The 15,906-nt window shown below is 57.3% G+C and overlaps 2 gene segments (V, D, J or C); both read right to left on the bottom strand.

The window, feature by feature from the left end:
• Window positions 1-11,844: 11,844 nt before the first annotated feature.
• LOC106695635 lies at window positions 11,845-12,380 on the bottom strand. The segment is given in 2 exon segments: window positions 11,845-12,233; window positions 12,335-12,380. Coding segments are annotated over 2 exon segments (435 nt in total).
• A 2,846-nt stretch (window positions 12,381-15,226) lies between these two features.
• LOC106695634 lies at window positions 15,227-15,714 on the bottom strand. The segment is given in 2 exon segments: window positions 15,227-15,579; window positions 15,656-15,714. Coding segments are annotated over 2 exon segments (399 nt in total).
• Window positions 15,715-15,906: the final 192 nt, after the last annotated feature.

Below are 15,906 nucleotides of genomic sequence, written 5' to 3'. Positions count from 1 at the left end.
GGCCGGTCCCCCCGGCCCAGAACCCTCAGTGCGTCCCCCTGCTCCTCTCCTCCACCCCCAACTCCCCAGCTGCCCTCGGGGCCCCCGTGTGCTGGCCCTTCCTCCATGTCCAACTGGTGCCCTGCACATGCCCAGCTCCCCCAGGGCCCCTGGCTGCCCTGTTCCTGCAAAACCTCGGTCCCTGTCCCTTCAGGTCCTCCTACTATCCACAGGTCCTCTGGGTCCCTTCATGGTGAGGCTGTCTCTATCGAGCATCTTGGGAAGGCGGTCGTGTTCTCTATGTAATTCCTCGTGATAAACACGGAATGACTTCATCCTGGAATTCTGTGACGCAGCAAAACCCCAGTAGTCACCAGCCACACGGGGCCAGCAGAAGTCTGGCCAGGCCCCAGGACACTGACTTATGACAGAAAAAAGAGACCACCTGGACCCCCGCCCGGTTCTCAGGCTCCATCCAGGGGGGCACAGCTGCCCTGACCCTCTCAGGGGCCCAGCCCGATGACCAGGCCCAGCACACTGCCCCCTACTGGTCTCTGATGCAGAGCCCTCCCCACCCCAGCCTCCCAGAGGGCACCCTGACTTTGCACTTGGATCTCTGTGATGTCACCTCCCAGCACAGAAGCAGTCGCTCACTCCATGGGCTGGGGCCTCAGGCACTGGCTCCTGAGAACTAAGGGGCCCGGGCTGCTGCGAGCAGGACGCGTTCCCAGCTCCCCCGCGGCCAGGCATCTGGGCCGACCTGGCGGCGTCTTTAGCTTCGCCACTTGTGCGGTGCCTATCCCATGGAGGACCCTCTGGACCAAGTTCAAGGCTCAAACCCCTACTCGGCACTCGGCCAGTTCACACCGAGGAGGAGCCATGTGAGTCGCCCTCACAAGGTGGCGGGTGTTGCTGTCGTTGTTGGGAGACCCTTTGCGACCCTCCCCCTGCCCGGGTCCCGGCTTTTCAGGTCTGTCTCAGTCACTGCATGTAACACCATCTCAGAAACGGTGTTCGGTTCTCTGTTTTCCACACTTGGCTTTACTTTTTCCTCTCAGCTTTATCCTCGAGGAGCTCATATGCATGTGGCTACAGATAGGATGTTGTTATCTTTACATTTTGATAGTTCCCGGCTGTTATACAGACTACACTTCATTGCAGCAGGTTGGTATTTAATGCAAAATTCAGATTTGAGTCCTCAGACCAGGATCCTCTCTCAGTCACTCTTCCACTCGGATCTGAGCTTGGCCTGAATGAATCTGATTCAACCTCCTCCAGTGTCTCCATGGGAACCTTCATCCCTGAGGAATGTTACCTGTGAGAACGTGAACATGGCGCACATTCCATGAGCAACAAATCAATGGAAACGCTGACCTGACATCAAAGCTGTGACCCTGTCAGGACCCCGGGTCCAGGCATCACCCGGATGGGCAGCTATCAGTACAGTCACAGCTGAGCCAGAACTGGGCAGAACCGCCAGGAGGGGCCGGGGTCAGGCCAGGAGAGAGCAGAGGAGGTTTTTGTCTCACTTCCCTGTGGGTCTGGACCACTGTGTGAGTGTTAGAGCTGCCGTACCATGTGGCACAGTAATAGTCAGCCTCGTCCTCGGGCTGCAGCCCCGAGATGGTCAGGAGCCCCGCATTGGCTGAGGTGTCTGTGGATCCAGAGAACCGGCTGGGCACCCCAGGTCCCAAATTTGTACTTGAGGAGAAGTAGAGCAGGTACTGGGGTGGGCTCCCTGGCTTCTGCTGGAACCAGCGTATCCAGTAATCACCAACATTGGAGCCACTGCTCAGGGTGCAGGTAAGTCTGGCTGTGGCTCCCGGAGATGCAGAGAGGGAGGGCGGCTGAGTCAGCACAGGCTGGGAGAGGGACCCTGCGGACACAGACACTTGTCAGTGATGGGCAGGGACCAGGGGACATTTCCCAGGAGACTGAGCAGGAAGGGAAGAAACCTGGTCCCAGGCCTGTCCCTACCTGTGCAGTGAGAGAGGAGCGCGAGGAGCAGAGGAGTCCAGGCCATGGTGCTCACAGCCCTGAGCCCACAGTGGGGCTGGGCTGCCCAGGCCTCCTTTTCTCCCCACCCTCTGCCAGAGGAGGGGCTGCCATGCAAATGGGGGTCCCTCCAGGGACTGCCCAGCCCCTCCCTGGGCCCTGGGGCTGGAGCTCAGCTCACACCCCAGACTGAGGAGCATGGAGGTGGGCTCACCCCTGGGGGCCCTGGGAGGAAGCACCTGCTGAGACCACACACAGGTGCCTGCTCAGGGGGCGCTGCCAGGCCACCAAGGACAGCAGGGAGCCCACAGTGCAGGTGCCTGTGTGTGAAGGTCTCACTGAATAACTGTGCTGATCACCTGGCAGTCCCACAGCGCCCCCTGCTGGTGGGAGGACACACCCTCCCCTGCCCCAAAGCCCTGACAGCCCAGCTGGCTGTGGGCTCCCAGGTCTCTGTCCCTGTTCCCACACCCACGGTCTGAGCCCAGATACTGGGATGTGAGTCTCTGTATTGATCACCGTAGCATTTCACTCTCAGGTCTGCATCTGTGTGTTGAGCTTAAACATTCACAAATGACAAATGAACATGGTTTCTCTTCCAGTAAAGATGCTGCACAAATAAATGCACAGTGAGCCTCTTGTCCAACGTCACAGGTGAGGGAGCTGCTCAGGTGTGATGAGCTCCTGGGGGCTGTTCAGGTCAATGACAGAAAAGGAATTTTCCAGAAATACCCTCAGGATCATATTCAACGAAGGACCATTCAGCCAACATTTCAAACCCTGTAAGGGATCAAATCATTGTCATGTGATTTGAGTCAGTGATTCATTATGAAAAAATGGTTTGGTGGGCTCCACATTTACTGGTGGGCCTTGTCGCATGTGGGCCATTTAAATTTTAGGAAAAGCCTTTATATTCCAACGGTTGTATGTGCTGCTTTCTGTGACCAACATTGTCTTCAGTGTCCTAAAATGTGCTTATATATATATTTTAAATTCCCTGCCTGTCCTTTCGTGCCTGTTTCCTCATTTTGGGCACAAGCTACAGGGGATGGTGAGGAGCTGGCAGACGTGGTGACTGACACTCTCCCCACACGTACGACGCGTCCCACAGCAGCGTGTGAGCTCCTGAGGGGGGAGGGCATTGCCCCAAAGACCAGGAGCCACATTGTGGCCCTCACTCCTCAGGGCTCAGGGTCCCCGAGAGGAGCAGCCAGTGACTCACAGGAGGGGTGAGCATCAGAGCTCAGCACTGAGGGGGGGACAGCGGTTGTGCCCAAGGACCCCGGTGGGCGCTGCGGCCTGAGACCCCGGGGCCGGGGCAGCAGGGACAGAGGGGCCTCTCTGTGCACAAAGGCCTCAGCCGCTCCCACTGAGCATCAGGGAGGAGGGCCCGGCTGGGGAAGGTCCTGGACACAGTCACTGACCCTGAGAGAGACACAGGGGCCCTCGTCGGAGTTCAGGTTTGAAGTGACCACAGATGGTCCCCAGCTCAGACCCGGGGCTGCAGGGCCAAGTGGGTCAGTGTCCCCGCTGATGGGGATGGGTCTCCTGTTTGGTGTCAGGCCTTGTGTCCAGGAAGAGGCTGCTGTGAGGGCCTCTGAGGGGAGAGGGAAGGAGGCCCATTCATGCTCCAGGGGCTGCCCTGGGACCTGGCCGCTGGGGAAGGGTTGGGGGGGGGGGGGAGCGAGATGAAGACAACTAGAAGCAGAGGCCACAGGCTGAGCCTGAATGGCAGGTGCTGGGGGCGCACCTCCTGGCAGCTGAGATGGACTCCCTGTGGCCTCAGTCCCACAGGACGGGCTCTGGGTGGGCACTGGGGCTGCGGGCACAGGAGGGGCCGGGACAGGCAGCCTTGGCCTCAGTGCCCGCCCAGCGTGGCTCACGGAGCCCAAGTTACCCAACTTGCCCCAGGGAGCGGATCAGAGACCACGCAGGCGCCTGCTCTCTTGCTGGATGGGGGTCCCAGGCTGTGTGGGGAGCCCCAGGTCACACACACACAGGGGCCTCCCTGAGGGGCTCTGACGAAGACACAGCTGGACTCGGGGCCCTGCGTCTGCCCTGCCCCGTCCTGACCGCCCAGGGCAACCGCCCCCTGACACACAGGCAGGTCTGCTCAGGCTGAGACACACACACCGTGTGCTGGTTCCACGGGCGGCTTGACGGGCAGGTTCAAAGGGTGAGGACAGGTTTTGCTAACACAGTCCCTGGGAGGCGGAGGGGATCTCAGTGCCCGGTTTCGGGTCACACAGGAAAGGCACAGCCGTCATCAGAGGATGGGGCTGCCCCGGGCCCCACTGCAGCGGGACAGCGGGTTTTTGTCTCACTTCCCCACAGGCCTGCAGCACCGTGCGAGCACCTCCAGCACTATTGTCATAGGACTCGCAGTAATAGTCGGCCTCGTCCTCAGCCTGCAGCCCCGTGATGGTCAGGGAGGCTGAGCTGCCAGACCTGGAGCCAGAGAACCGGTCAGGGATCCCCGAGGGCCGTTTGCTATATTCATAGATGATGAGTTTGGGGGCCTTTCCTGGGAGCTGCTGGTACCAGTGCACATAGTAACCATTCCCAATGTTGGAGCTGCTTCCAGTGCAGGAGATGGTGACCCTCTCGCCCGGGGACCCCGACACTGAGGACGGCTGAGTCAGCACAGACTGGGCCCAGGATCCTGCAAGAGGGGGAGACACAGACATGGTGAGTCTGGGTCTAGAGACAAGAGGAGGTAGCAGGGCCCGTGTGTCTTCCCAAGGCCCCTTCCCCATCCCCTCATCCAGTCACCTGTGCAGTGAGCCAGGAGGGTGAGGAGGAGAGGGGCCCAGGCCATGGTGGAGGTCATCCCTGAGTCCTGCTCCTGAGGCCCCACAGCTGAAGCAGAGCTCCCCACACCTCTCCCTTCCCCTCTTCATAGTCTGCGGGAGGGAGGGCCCACTCATGCAAATGAGGACCCCCTGGTTTGATCCCTCCCTGGGCCCTGGTTCTGGTCCCTGTGCCTGAGGATGGCAGGGTGAGGGCGGGGGAGGGGCTGTGTGGGGCCCAGGGTGTGGCAAGGTCACAGCTGTGAGCCCTGAGCACAGGGCACCAGGCAGGGCCAGGGAACAGGTTGCAGCTCTGATGAGCCCAGCCCTTCAGCAGCAGCCCCTGAGCGCCCCCTGGTGCCCAGGCCTGGATGCACCACTGTGTCCCCTGCTGACTGAGCCCATGAGGGACAGGTCCTGCCTCCCCCCAGCTCTGTGCACTGACCCCCTGGCTCAGGGCGTCCAGGTGCCCCCTGAGGTGGCCTCCTCATCCCCTCAGGACACTCTCTATGTTCCCCTCCGCCTCCCCTGGGAGTCTGGGCTCCTCTCCCTGGCTCTTCATGGTCAGAACTACTTTCCTCCCAGGATCAGGTCCAAAGCAGCGACTGTCCAAAGAGGCGAGTTCCCTAATTTTCAGAGCATAGTTTTATTTTTTTATGTGATTCCTCCCTTGTTAGAAATTAATCACTCTCTTCCTAGTGACAAATATTATTCTCTCAATGTCCTTCCCTTCTGTCCAGTAGATTATACATATTGTGTTTCTGCACATGCTTTTCGGTCCAGCTTTACCTAGTAACCGGCATCCTCATTAATAGGGAAATTGAATATAATATTTCCCACTCGCCTGTTTTCTGTCCATAGGAGAGTCTGGTATCTGACTGTCTGATTGAGACTCACTGTGACCCCAGCTCCCTGGACACAGAAGGGGAAGGGACAGTGACAGCACCACCGGGACCAGGGACTGTGAGGGGGGGACAATAAGCGATGATTCAAGGGGACCTGGAGGAGCACTTTTGGGGATAAAAGCAGAAGGAGATGCATGGTAGGGTGTATGGGGTCAGAGGTCATGTAAGGAACCTCTGGGCCTGTCCCCCCTGAGGGAGGTGGGGAAGGCAGAGGCTCCAAGGAGAGGGGGGCAGCGTCTTCATGGCAGCCATGAGCCTGCCTCCCAGGTCCTCTGGGAAAGGGAGGCCAGGCTGTGGGGTTGGTGCTGTTTCTCACTTTCCTGGGGGAACTGGACCTCAGGTCACTGCCGCCTGATGGGAGTGGCTGTGGCTTTTATTGGACCTGAATGTGTCAGGACAATGGGGAGGTCAGGGGTCAGAGCTGGACATGGTGAGGCAGGACCTACCTTGCAGGTTTCCCTGCTGGGTTTCCAGACCCAAATGCATAGTGAGGAGGGTAGGGCAGAGGGAGGCCCAGGGGCCATTAGGGGAACTTCCTGTCTGTGTTTGCTCTGATCTGGACCCACACCTCCCAGCCACGGGGTCAGCAGAGGATGGAGCCCAGTTCCCGCTCCTGGGAGCTCAGAGGTCCCTGGCGATGTCCTCTCAGGAGACAGAGCAAATCCCTGCTCTGAGCAGATGGCCGAGCTCAAGGAGGGTCCCCAGGCCCGGGCCAGGCGCTAGGGGCTGCCAGGCCTCCTTCCCTCCCGCCCTCGGCCAGAGGAGGGTCCGTCCCTGCAGATGTGGTCCCTCCAGGGACTGCCCAGCCTCCGGAGCCCTGGGGCTGCAGCTCAGCTCACCCCCAGGCTGAGCAGGATGGACTGTCCTGACGGGCTGTGTCCTGGAGATGCTGCCACAAAGGCCCACAGAGTGAGCCCCCCAGAACCAGGGAGAAGGTCCCTCTCAGGGGTGGGGCTCAAGTCTGAGGTCAAGGTGCTGGCAGGCCCGCCCTCCCAGGGAGGCCCCGGGTAGGTGCTCTCTTGTCTCTTTCCAGCGTCTGGAGGCTCCATCCAACCCTGACATGATCTCAGCTTGGGCCTCGGTCCCTGACTCTGTCCTCACAGCTGAGCCCGCGGGTCACGCGCCCAGGCCTCAGAGAGTCTGTGGGGACCTGCTCTGGGGCAGAGGGACCGGTTTTGGAAGACACGGTGCTGTGACCCCCCTACAGGGTCCTGCCCCCCAACCTCACACGGTGTGAAGGGAAGACGGGAAGGAAATTCTTCCGGGATGGAGGCCCCAACTGCATTTGAACGAGTCTTTGTTTCCATTGTTGTTTGATGATATTGTTAAGTTTTGTCTCATTAATGAACTGCAGGCCCAGCTAAATTCAGACTTAACTGTGTGTGAGTTTGTGAGTGTGAGTGTGTGTGTGTATGAGTGTGAGTGTGAGCATGTGAGTGTGTGCGTGTGTGTTTGAGTGTGTGAGTGTGAGTATGTGAGTGTGAGTATACCTCCCTTTTGCTGCTCCTGTCCATTCCCTGTGAGATTGTTGATGACATTTGCTCTTGTCTTTAATTCACCTTGTTTCACAGCGTAGAGACATTGATGAGATTGCCTGGTCCGGGGACTCGGAGAACAGCCCTCAGAGCCACCCCAGCTGGACGCAGCCCCGTGAACAGCAGACGGGGCCCCAGAAGCAGAGGGTGCCCTGAGCCCTGTGTTTGTGCCCCACTTCCCCGCCCGCACCTGTCACTGTGGGGACGGCCGCTGTACCACAGGACACAGTAGTACTCAGCCTCGTCCTCAGGCTGCGCCCCTGAGAGGGTCAGGGCAGCTTTGCCCCCTTGGATGGAGCCTGAGAACCGGGCCGGCGTCCAGGAGTATTTCTTGTTTGTGTCATAAATCAGTCCCATGGGGACCTGGCCAGGCTTCTGCTGGATCCAGTGTGGGTAGTGACCATCGGTGACAGCCCCTGTGCTGGAGCCACAGGTGAGAGTGACTGTCCCTCCGGGGGACACGCTCTCTGAGGGCTCCTGAGTGACCACAGCCTGAGACCTGGACCCTGAAATAAAAACAGACATGAGTCAGGGATAAGGAACAGAAGCCGAGGGACCCCTCCAAGGGCTGGTCTCTGAAATGGCCCTGAACCTGGGCAGAGAGCGAGGAGGAGGAGGAGGAGGGGAGTCCAGCTCATGGTGGAGACTTTCCAAGGTGCCTCGGTCTCTTGCAGGTGCTGGTCTCGGGTGTCCCTTTATCTCCTCCCGGCCTCCTGGGCACAGGGGGTGTTTGCTGGTCATTATGCAAATGTGAGCCCACAGGACCCTCCCGTCCTGGGTCCTGGGCCCAGTTTGAAGCTTCACTGTGAGGAGGAGGCTGGGGAGGCTGTGGGCTCTGAGTCTGTCCCTTGAGGGGAAGCACCTGCTGTCACCTCACACCCAGACCATGGGCATGGGCGCAGGGCCCACTCAATGAGAACCATGTGAGTTGGCTTCAGGCCTTGCAGCTCTGAGAAGAGCCACAGCGCCCCCTGGTGATGACCTAGGGGATAGTCATGGTGGTGGGAACTGTGGAAGGAATGATGGTGGCCCCTGAAAATAGATAGATAGATAGATAGATAGATAGATAGATGATAGATAGATGATAGATAGATAGTTGATAAATAGATGATAGATAGATAGATAGATGATAGATAGATAGATAGATAGATAGATGATAGATAGATGATAGATAGATAGTTGATAAATAGATGATAGATAGATAGTAGAGAGATTGATTGATAGCTAGATAGATGATAGATGCAAATATTATATTTCTGACTCGCTGCAGAGAGGTCCCCCCCCCCCCCCGTGTCCTCAATTTGTAACTGCCGGAGGGCGTGCAACGGAGGGGGTGGGGGCGAGTTTCGTGCCCATGAACCCAACGCAGGTGGTTGCGGCCTGGCCCCTGCTCCACAGGCCTGGCGGGCTCCGGCTGCCCACGGCCCACCGAGGGATTCGTGCTGCGCATGCGGGGTCAGCATAGCCTAGGGCAGCTGCAATCAGAGCCCCGCAAGGGTCATGAGAGTCTTAGCCATAGATTTGGGCTCGTGGGGGAACAAGGGGTCTGCTCCTTCCAAGGCTTAACCTACCCGGAGGCACATGCTCTCACTGAGCAGAGGCTGGAGGAGCCTCAGGCCTTGCCAGGAGGGGCCCGGCCTGGGCATCCTTCAGAGGAGACACCTGGGTCCTGCCAGGTATCAGGTCTGCATGGGGACTGATTACCATCCATTCACAGCTGCCAGCTCTGGGAATACTCATTTATTTAAATACTAGAGGCCCGGTGCACGAAATTAGTGCGCCCAGGGGGTCCCTCAGCCCAGATTGTGAGAGGGCGCAGGCCAGGCTGAGGGACCCACTGGTGCATGATCAAGGCCAGGAGGGAGGTGGGAGGTTGGCCAGCTGGGGCTGGACCACGGGAGGGCTCCACGGCGTGTCCAGCCCGTCTTCCTCAGTCCTGAGCAGCCAGACCCCAGCAGCAAGCTAACCTACCAGTCAGAGCGTCTGCCCCTTGGTGGTCAGTGCACATCATAGCGAGCAGTTGAGTGGCCTTAGCATATCATTAGCATATTACTCTTTGATTGCTTCAATGGACCACCAGACACTTAGCATATTAGGCTTTTATTATATAGGATATTTTCATTGATTTCATAGAGGAAGCGAGAGACAGAGAGAGAATCATTGATTGGCTGCCTCACTGGGGATTGAGCCCAGGCATGCACCATGACTGCGAATTGAATCTGGGACCTTTCAGTCTGCAGGCCGTCGCTCTATCCACTGAGCCAAGCCAGCCAGGGCTCAGGGCGTATGTAGGGGATGGGCTCCTCCACCAGGCAGGCCCCCAGGTTGTCGGATGGGTGTGGCCTGCCCACCTGGAGACTGGGTTGCCCAGGCGGTGGACAGTTTGCAGAGCTGGCGGGGGCCTGGCTGATTCTGTGTGGTGTGAGTGTGAACATGTGTGTGTGAGCTGTGTGTGTGTCTGTGTGTTTCCCAGGAGTTATTCTTCGTTAACATCACACAGCTGCTTCTGAAATCGAACCCATGACAATCGCAGGCTTTCTTGAAATGAACTCCTACAGCGCACACCCCAGCATCCCTTAGGGCTGTGCCCCGCCCCCCCGCCCCTCCCGCTCAGCAGCTGGAGAGACAGAGTCACTGGCGTCAATGGCCCCGGCTCTGGGGTCCTGATGTGGAGCCGCCAATGGGTGGGCCAGGCAAGTCTGATGCTCTGAACCTCTGACTGCAGGAGTCACTCAGCTGTGGGGTCGGCGTTCACCGTGGGAGCGTCGAGCACCCTGGAGGCCCGGCCGCACTCCCTGCACTTGGCATGGAGCAGGAAGACCGTGACATTGAGGGGGTCCCAGGAGACCAGCCACGTGCTGGACGCCAGCAGGTGTGGTGAGCACCGTGCAAGACGTTCCCGCGGCCTCGCACGCGCGGTGCGCCCCGGGGAGAGGACTCGGAGCCGTGCGGGATGGAGGGTTGCGAACTACGGGCGTTCACTCCATCAGGTTCCAATGGAGAGGCTGGCTGGCACCTCCGTGGCCTTCACAAGTGCTGAGTCCCAACTCACCGCTGAGCTTTCCGAGCTGCCAGGCTTGTCCAGGAGACAAGAGCCGAGGCTGCTACCCGCGCTGCAGGTCGGCCCATCCGGCCCACGTGGACACTTCAGAGACCAGACTGTATCTCTGGACCTTCTCTTCCCCCAGCCCCCCGGCGCCCCCCTACACACCGCTCTTCTTTATCTGACATGTTCATAGGGAGGGGAGGGGAGGATTGTAATTCCCTGAACTTGTTTCTCCCAAATTTTGTAGGAAAGCTGTACCCGGATGTTCTGTTGGTTGCAGCGTCTGGCCCGGGCCCAGGCTGTGCATTCTCCAGTCTGAGAGCACGCACTGATGTAGCATTTGGACTCAATCAGAAAACTGACGTGGGAAACACATGTAAGAGAATTGTCAAGGCGACCCCAGTAGCAATTCATGATTAAACGTGGATCTGCGTGGACCAACGTGCAGAAACTGTGCCTGACCTTCATACAGGCATGGCATGGCCTGACATTTCAGAAGGAAATACGTGTGTGTGTGTGTGTGTGTATTTAAAACATATTTGTATTGATTTCGGAGAGAGGGAGAGAGAGATGGAAACATCAATGATGAGAGAGAATCCTTGATCGGCTGCCTCCTGTACATCCCCACTGGGAATCAAGCCCACAACCCGGGCATGTGCCCTGACTGGGAATCTAACCGTGACCTCCTGGTTCTTAGGTCAATGCTCAACCACTGAGCCACACCGATCAGGCGAATGTTTGCCTTTATACTTTTTTGATGAAATACTGGTAGAGCATTTTTTCCATATGGTAACGGGAAAAACAACCAAGAGAGAAAATTGAGAGTTTGGTGAACTATAAGAAAAGAAAAACAACAAATATGACACATCATCTCTCCCTCATAATAAATGTAACGGTGAAGGAGGGAGACAGTAGAAAAACTGTAATCTAGTTGGGCACATTGATGTCATGTTTTTCAATGACAGAATAGAACAACCACTTGCAATTTTTACATGAAAACGAATAATTCAATGATATACAAGTAAAAAGACGTGAGAGAAAAGTTTAAAATGCAAATATATAGCCCTAACCGGTTTGGCTCAGTGGATAGAGCGTCGGCCTGCGGACTCAAGGGTCCCAGGTTCGATTCCAGCCAAGGGCATGTACCTTGGCTGCGGGCACATCCCCAGTGCGGGGTGTGCAGGAGGCAGCTGATCGATGTTTCTCTCTCATCAATGTTTCTAACTCTCTATCCCTCTCCCTTCCTCTCTGTAAAAAATCAATAAAATATATTTTTAAAAAATAAAATAAAATAAAATGCAAATATATAAATATGGACCTTGATTGAAAAATAGATAAAATGCAGATTTTCTTAGAAAAATAGAATTTAGAAATATTAGAGAAAACTAAATAAATGGACCAATATCCTTAGAAAAAACTAGAAAACATAATTATGGAATTAATCCACAAACATGCATAAAATACAGGTAGTTTCACAGAGAACACTGAGACGTCAGAAACATGGAAAGGAAGATGAAGAGTAGACCCATTCTGCACAGGAAGGTGCTGCCAAGTACGGCTTGCACATGAACAACTCATCTTACAATGGGCATCAGTCATGAGGCCCGTGGGGAGGCCGAGGTTTTTGTCCCACTTCCCCATCTGTGTGTGTCACTGTGGGAATCAGTATTTTCTCCAACCAGACAGTAATAGTCAGCCTCGTCCTCAGGCTGCAGCCCCGAGATGGTCAGGAGCCCCGCATTGGCTGAGGCGTCTTTGGATCCAGAGAAGCGGCTGGGGACCCCGGAGCCCTGGTTCTTACTTGAGTCTGATTTATAGGCCAGGAGGTACCGGGGACGGCTCCCTGGCTTCTGCTGGTACCAGTTTATCCAGAAAGCACTGAGAGGATAGGAAGCGCCACTCAGGGTGCAGGTGAGTCTGGCTGTGGCTCCCGGAGATGCAGAGAGGGAGGGCGGCTGAGTCAGCACAACCAGTGAAAGGGACCCTGCAGACACAGACACTTGTCAGTGATGGGCAGGGACCAGGGGACGTTTCCCAGGAGACTGAGCAAGAAGGGAAGAAGCCTGGTCCCAGGCCTGTCCCTACCTGTGCAGTGAGAGAGGAGCGCGAGGAGCAGAGGAGTCCAGGCCATGGTGCTCACAGCGCTGAGCCCACAGTGGGGCTGGGCTGCCCAGGCCTCCTTTTCTCCCCCACCCTCTGCCAGGGGAGGGGCTGCCATGCAAATGGGGGTCCCTCCAGGGACTGCCCAGCCCCTCCCTGGGCCCTGGGGCTGGAGCTCAGCTCACACCCCAGACTGAGGGGCATGGAGGTGGGCTCACCCCTTGGGGGGCCCTGGGAGGAAGCACCTGCTGAGACCACACAGAGAGACCTGCTCAGGGGGCGCTGCCAGGCCTGAGAGGACACAGCTGCTGAGTCCCCTGTAGGCAGCACAGGGCTCAACCTCTGAGTGAATGGTCCTCCCTAAGCTGCAGTGTGAGGCCCACAGAGCGGTCCCCCAGCGCCCTCTGCTGGTCACAGGTCACACAGCTTCAGGTCACTCTGTGCACATGTGTGAGGGCTCCTTCCCAGCTGCTGTCACCCTGACACACTGCAGTGATGACTGTGGTGTTTCAGTCCCGGGTCCTCTTGTGGGAAAGGAGCAAAGTGCACGTAAATAAAAAATAATTGGGTCTCACTCTCCATGAGGCTGTTGCAAAGCTAATGCACAGTGAGCTTCTCCCCCAGCAGCACAGGGAAGGGGCGGTGGGGCCGGTGTGAAGGGCTCACAGGGGCTGCTCACCACGTTAGGAGCCGGGTCCTGTGGCGGGAGAGGCGTCTGTCCCCTTTCATCCCTGCGGGGACACGACCCTCGGCTGCGGGGCCTTCGGGCCTCAGGAAGCACAGGGCAGGGTGAGCACCAGCCCCCCTGTTTCTGCGCTGACAGCACAGCCTGACCCCGGTTCCCTGTGGCCCCCAGCTCCTCCCTGGGGGTGGCCAGGAGAGTGGGTACATTTACAGGAAAAGGGCTACTGCATGGGCTTCGCTAATCTGAGCGAAATGTGTGTGGGGGGACTTGGTCCTGACGTTCTTAGAAAAGAGTGTTCTCAGGAACAAGACAATAGCTGGATGCACCCCAAAGGGGGCAGGTAGGGCCTCGGGACGCGGGGGGGGGGAGACAATTACATTAGTAGCTCCCGTGTGCAAACAGGCAAAGGAGATCGGACTCATCCGCTTTGGAAAAACCAGTAATTGTCCTGTCACATAGAAGAGACTGGCTGAGGCTGTGAGGAGCGGACAACCTCAGGTGGGAGGTGAGAGAGGGAACAGGACTCTGAGGGGAGTCGATGCTGATTAACTCCTGTGCCTCTCCCTCCCTAGAGACGGAGGCCTGGGGGACAGAACTGCTATAGGAACTTGTCACTTTTCCCTGAAACCCTCACGTGAGGATGGAGTTAAAAGCTGAGGAGCCCGAGGGAGAGGAGGAGGTGGGGGAGGCAGCAGCGAGGAGGGAAGAGGGGGAGGGAGTGTGTCACTGAGAGTCTGTGCTGGTTGTGACCAACCTTCTGTGGGTTTGATCAGAGAAGGAGAAGGTGGTGCCCATGACCAGGGTGGACACTAACATATCAGACCTGATGGGTCAGTGGTGACACAGGGTTCACACACATGACATTAATGTGTGGGGGAGCATGGCTGTCTGGGTGACCATGTGCAGTTGCAGACACAGGATGTGAGCTGATAGGAAACATACGCTGGTCTCGGCCCTTGGCCCCGGCACAGGCTCCGGAACCCTTGTCACTCCCTGGGGGACGGGCGGGCCTTTTGCTGATGAGGGGACGCTGGGTGGGCTCCTGGGTGAGGACGGGCCACTGGAGAGACCGATGAGGATTAGAAGCTTGGAAGCCCCTCACTTGTCCCCCATTTGCTTGAAGGGGAGAGGGCTCAGGTGCTGTTAGCAAATTCATGGAACCCAAGAAAGGGATCATGGGAACCTTTGCTGTGCAGCCAAGAAGTTGTGTGAAACCTGGGACCTCCCACCTGTGAGTGGCACTGACCTGCGGGCAGTCAGGGGGACTGGCCCTTTAACTGTGGGTCTGACACCGTCTCTGGGCAGATGGTGTGCGGACTGAGTGCTGCTGTGGGACATCAGCTGGTGTCAGAACTGCTGTCGGGAAGAGAAATCCTCACACATCGGGGACCAGAGGGGTCAGGAGTGAAGTTTTCCTTATGGGAAACAAGATACACATTAGAAAAGAACGTGAGTGAATATTTAAAAATATTCGCTCAGCCCAGCCAGTATGTCTCAATGGTTGAGCGTCGACATGTGAACCAGGAGGTCAGGGTTGGATTCCTGGTCAGGGCACAGGCCCAGGTTTCTGGCTGAATCTCAGTGTGGGGCGGTCAGGGGGCAGCTGAGCAATGGTTGCCTCTGTTCATTGGTGTTTCTCTCTCTCTCTTCTTTCCCTTCCTCTCTGAAAGCAGTGAAAATATATTTTAAAAATGTTTTAATGAAAATATTCACTCGGTTTCCCCAGCAATAAATGCGCTCATGACAATGCCTATGAAATAGGGCTGTGCTGAGAAGGAAGCTCTGACGTACAGCGAACACACAGTCAGCTCTCAGTAGGTGTTAGTCCTCAGGATAATGATGAAGTTATTGCTTATTTCAGTGGCATCTTAGGTCGCCATAAAGGACGAAGAGGATTCTGGGGTGTGGCTTCAATCTGCCCAGACTCCAATGAAGATGAGCTGCAGCAACATAATGATATTCCTTCTTCTTAGAATTTCCCCTGACACAGGGGGTGGGCTGGGCTCTGTGATCACCGCGTGTGCCCCTGGGACGCCTGTGCTGCTGCCACATCGAGTGTGACCTCCCTCCTCCCGGGGACACAGGTCCCTGCAGAGGAGCCCCCCTGACAGAGGCCCCCACAGACGCTCCTCACTGAAGGGAGGCTCAGAGCCACCACCTCTGGGGCCAGGGGTTTTGGTCTCACTTCCTCGTCATCTGAGACACTGTGTGTAACGAAAGCTGCTCCCACTGCCATGATCTGTAACGCAGTAATAGTCAGCCTCGTCCTCAGGCTGTAGCCCCGAGATGAGCAGATGCGCTGTGTTGGTCGAGGCGTCTTTGGATCCAGAGACTCGACTGGGGACCCCAGGTCCCAGCTCCTTGTCTGAGTCTGAGTAGTAGTACAGAAAATACCGGGGAGCGCTCCCTGGCTTCTGCTGGTACCAGTACATGTTTTTACCACCAACACTGGCGTCACTGCTCAGGGTGCAGGTGAGTCTGGCTGTGGCTCCCAGAGATGCAGAGAGGGAGGGCGGCTGAGTCAGCACAGGCTGGGAGAGGGACCCTGCGGACACAGACACATGGGGGTGAGAAGAAGGGTCGGGGGGCAGGTGCTCCGGGTCCCCAAGGCCTGTGGCTACCTGTGCAGTGAGCGAGGAGCACGAGGAGCACAGGGGTCCAGGCCATGGTGAGCGCAGCCGGTTCCCAGGACACAGAGCTGGGGCTGGTCTTCTCAGGCCTCTTATCCTGCCCTGGCCACAGAGAAGGGGCTGCTCATGCAAATGTGTCCCCGCCCCCCCCCCTCCCCCAGGGGCACTGACAGGGTCTGGGCCTGGTGCAGGGAGGCCAGCCTGGTGCACTGGTTGCCGTGGGTGGGGCTGGGAGGAAGCAG

This window comes from Myotis lucifugus, unplaced genomic scaffold (genome assembly GCF_000147115.1).
Source record: "Myotis lucifugus unplaced genomic scaffold, Myoluc2.0 scaffold_1922, whole genome shotgun sequence".
In the NCBI taxonomy this organism is placed as follows: Eukaryota; Metazoa; Chordata; class Mammalia; order Chiroptera; family Vespertilionidae; genus Myotis; species Myotis lucifugus.
Note: the sequence above shows the minus strand (reverse complement) of the source record. Positions and strands in the feature narration are given on the sequence as shown.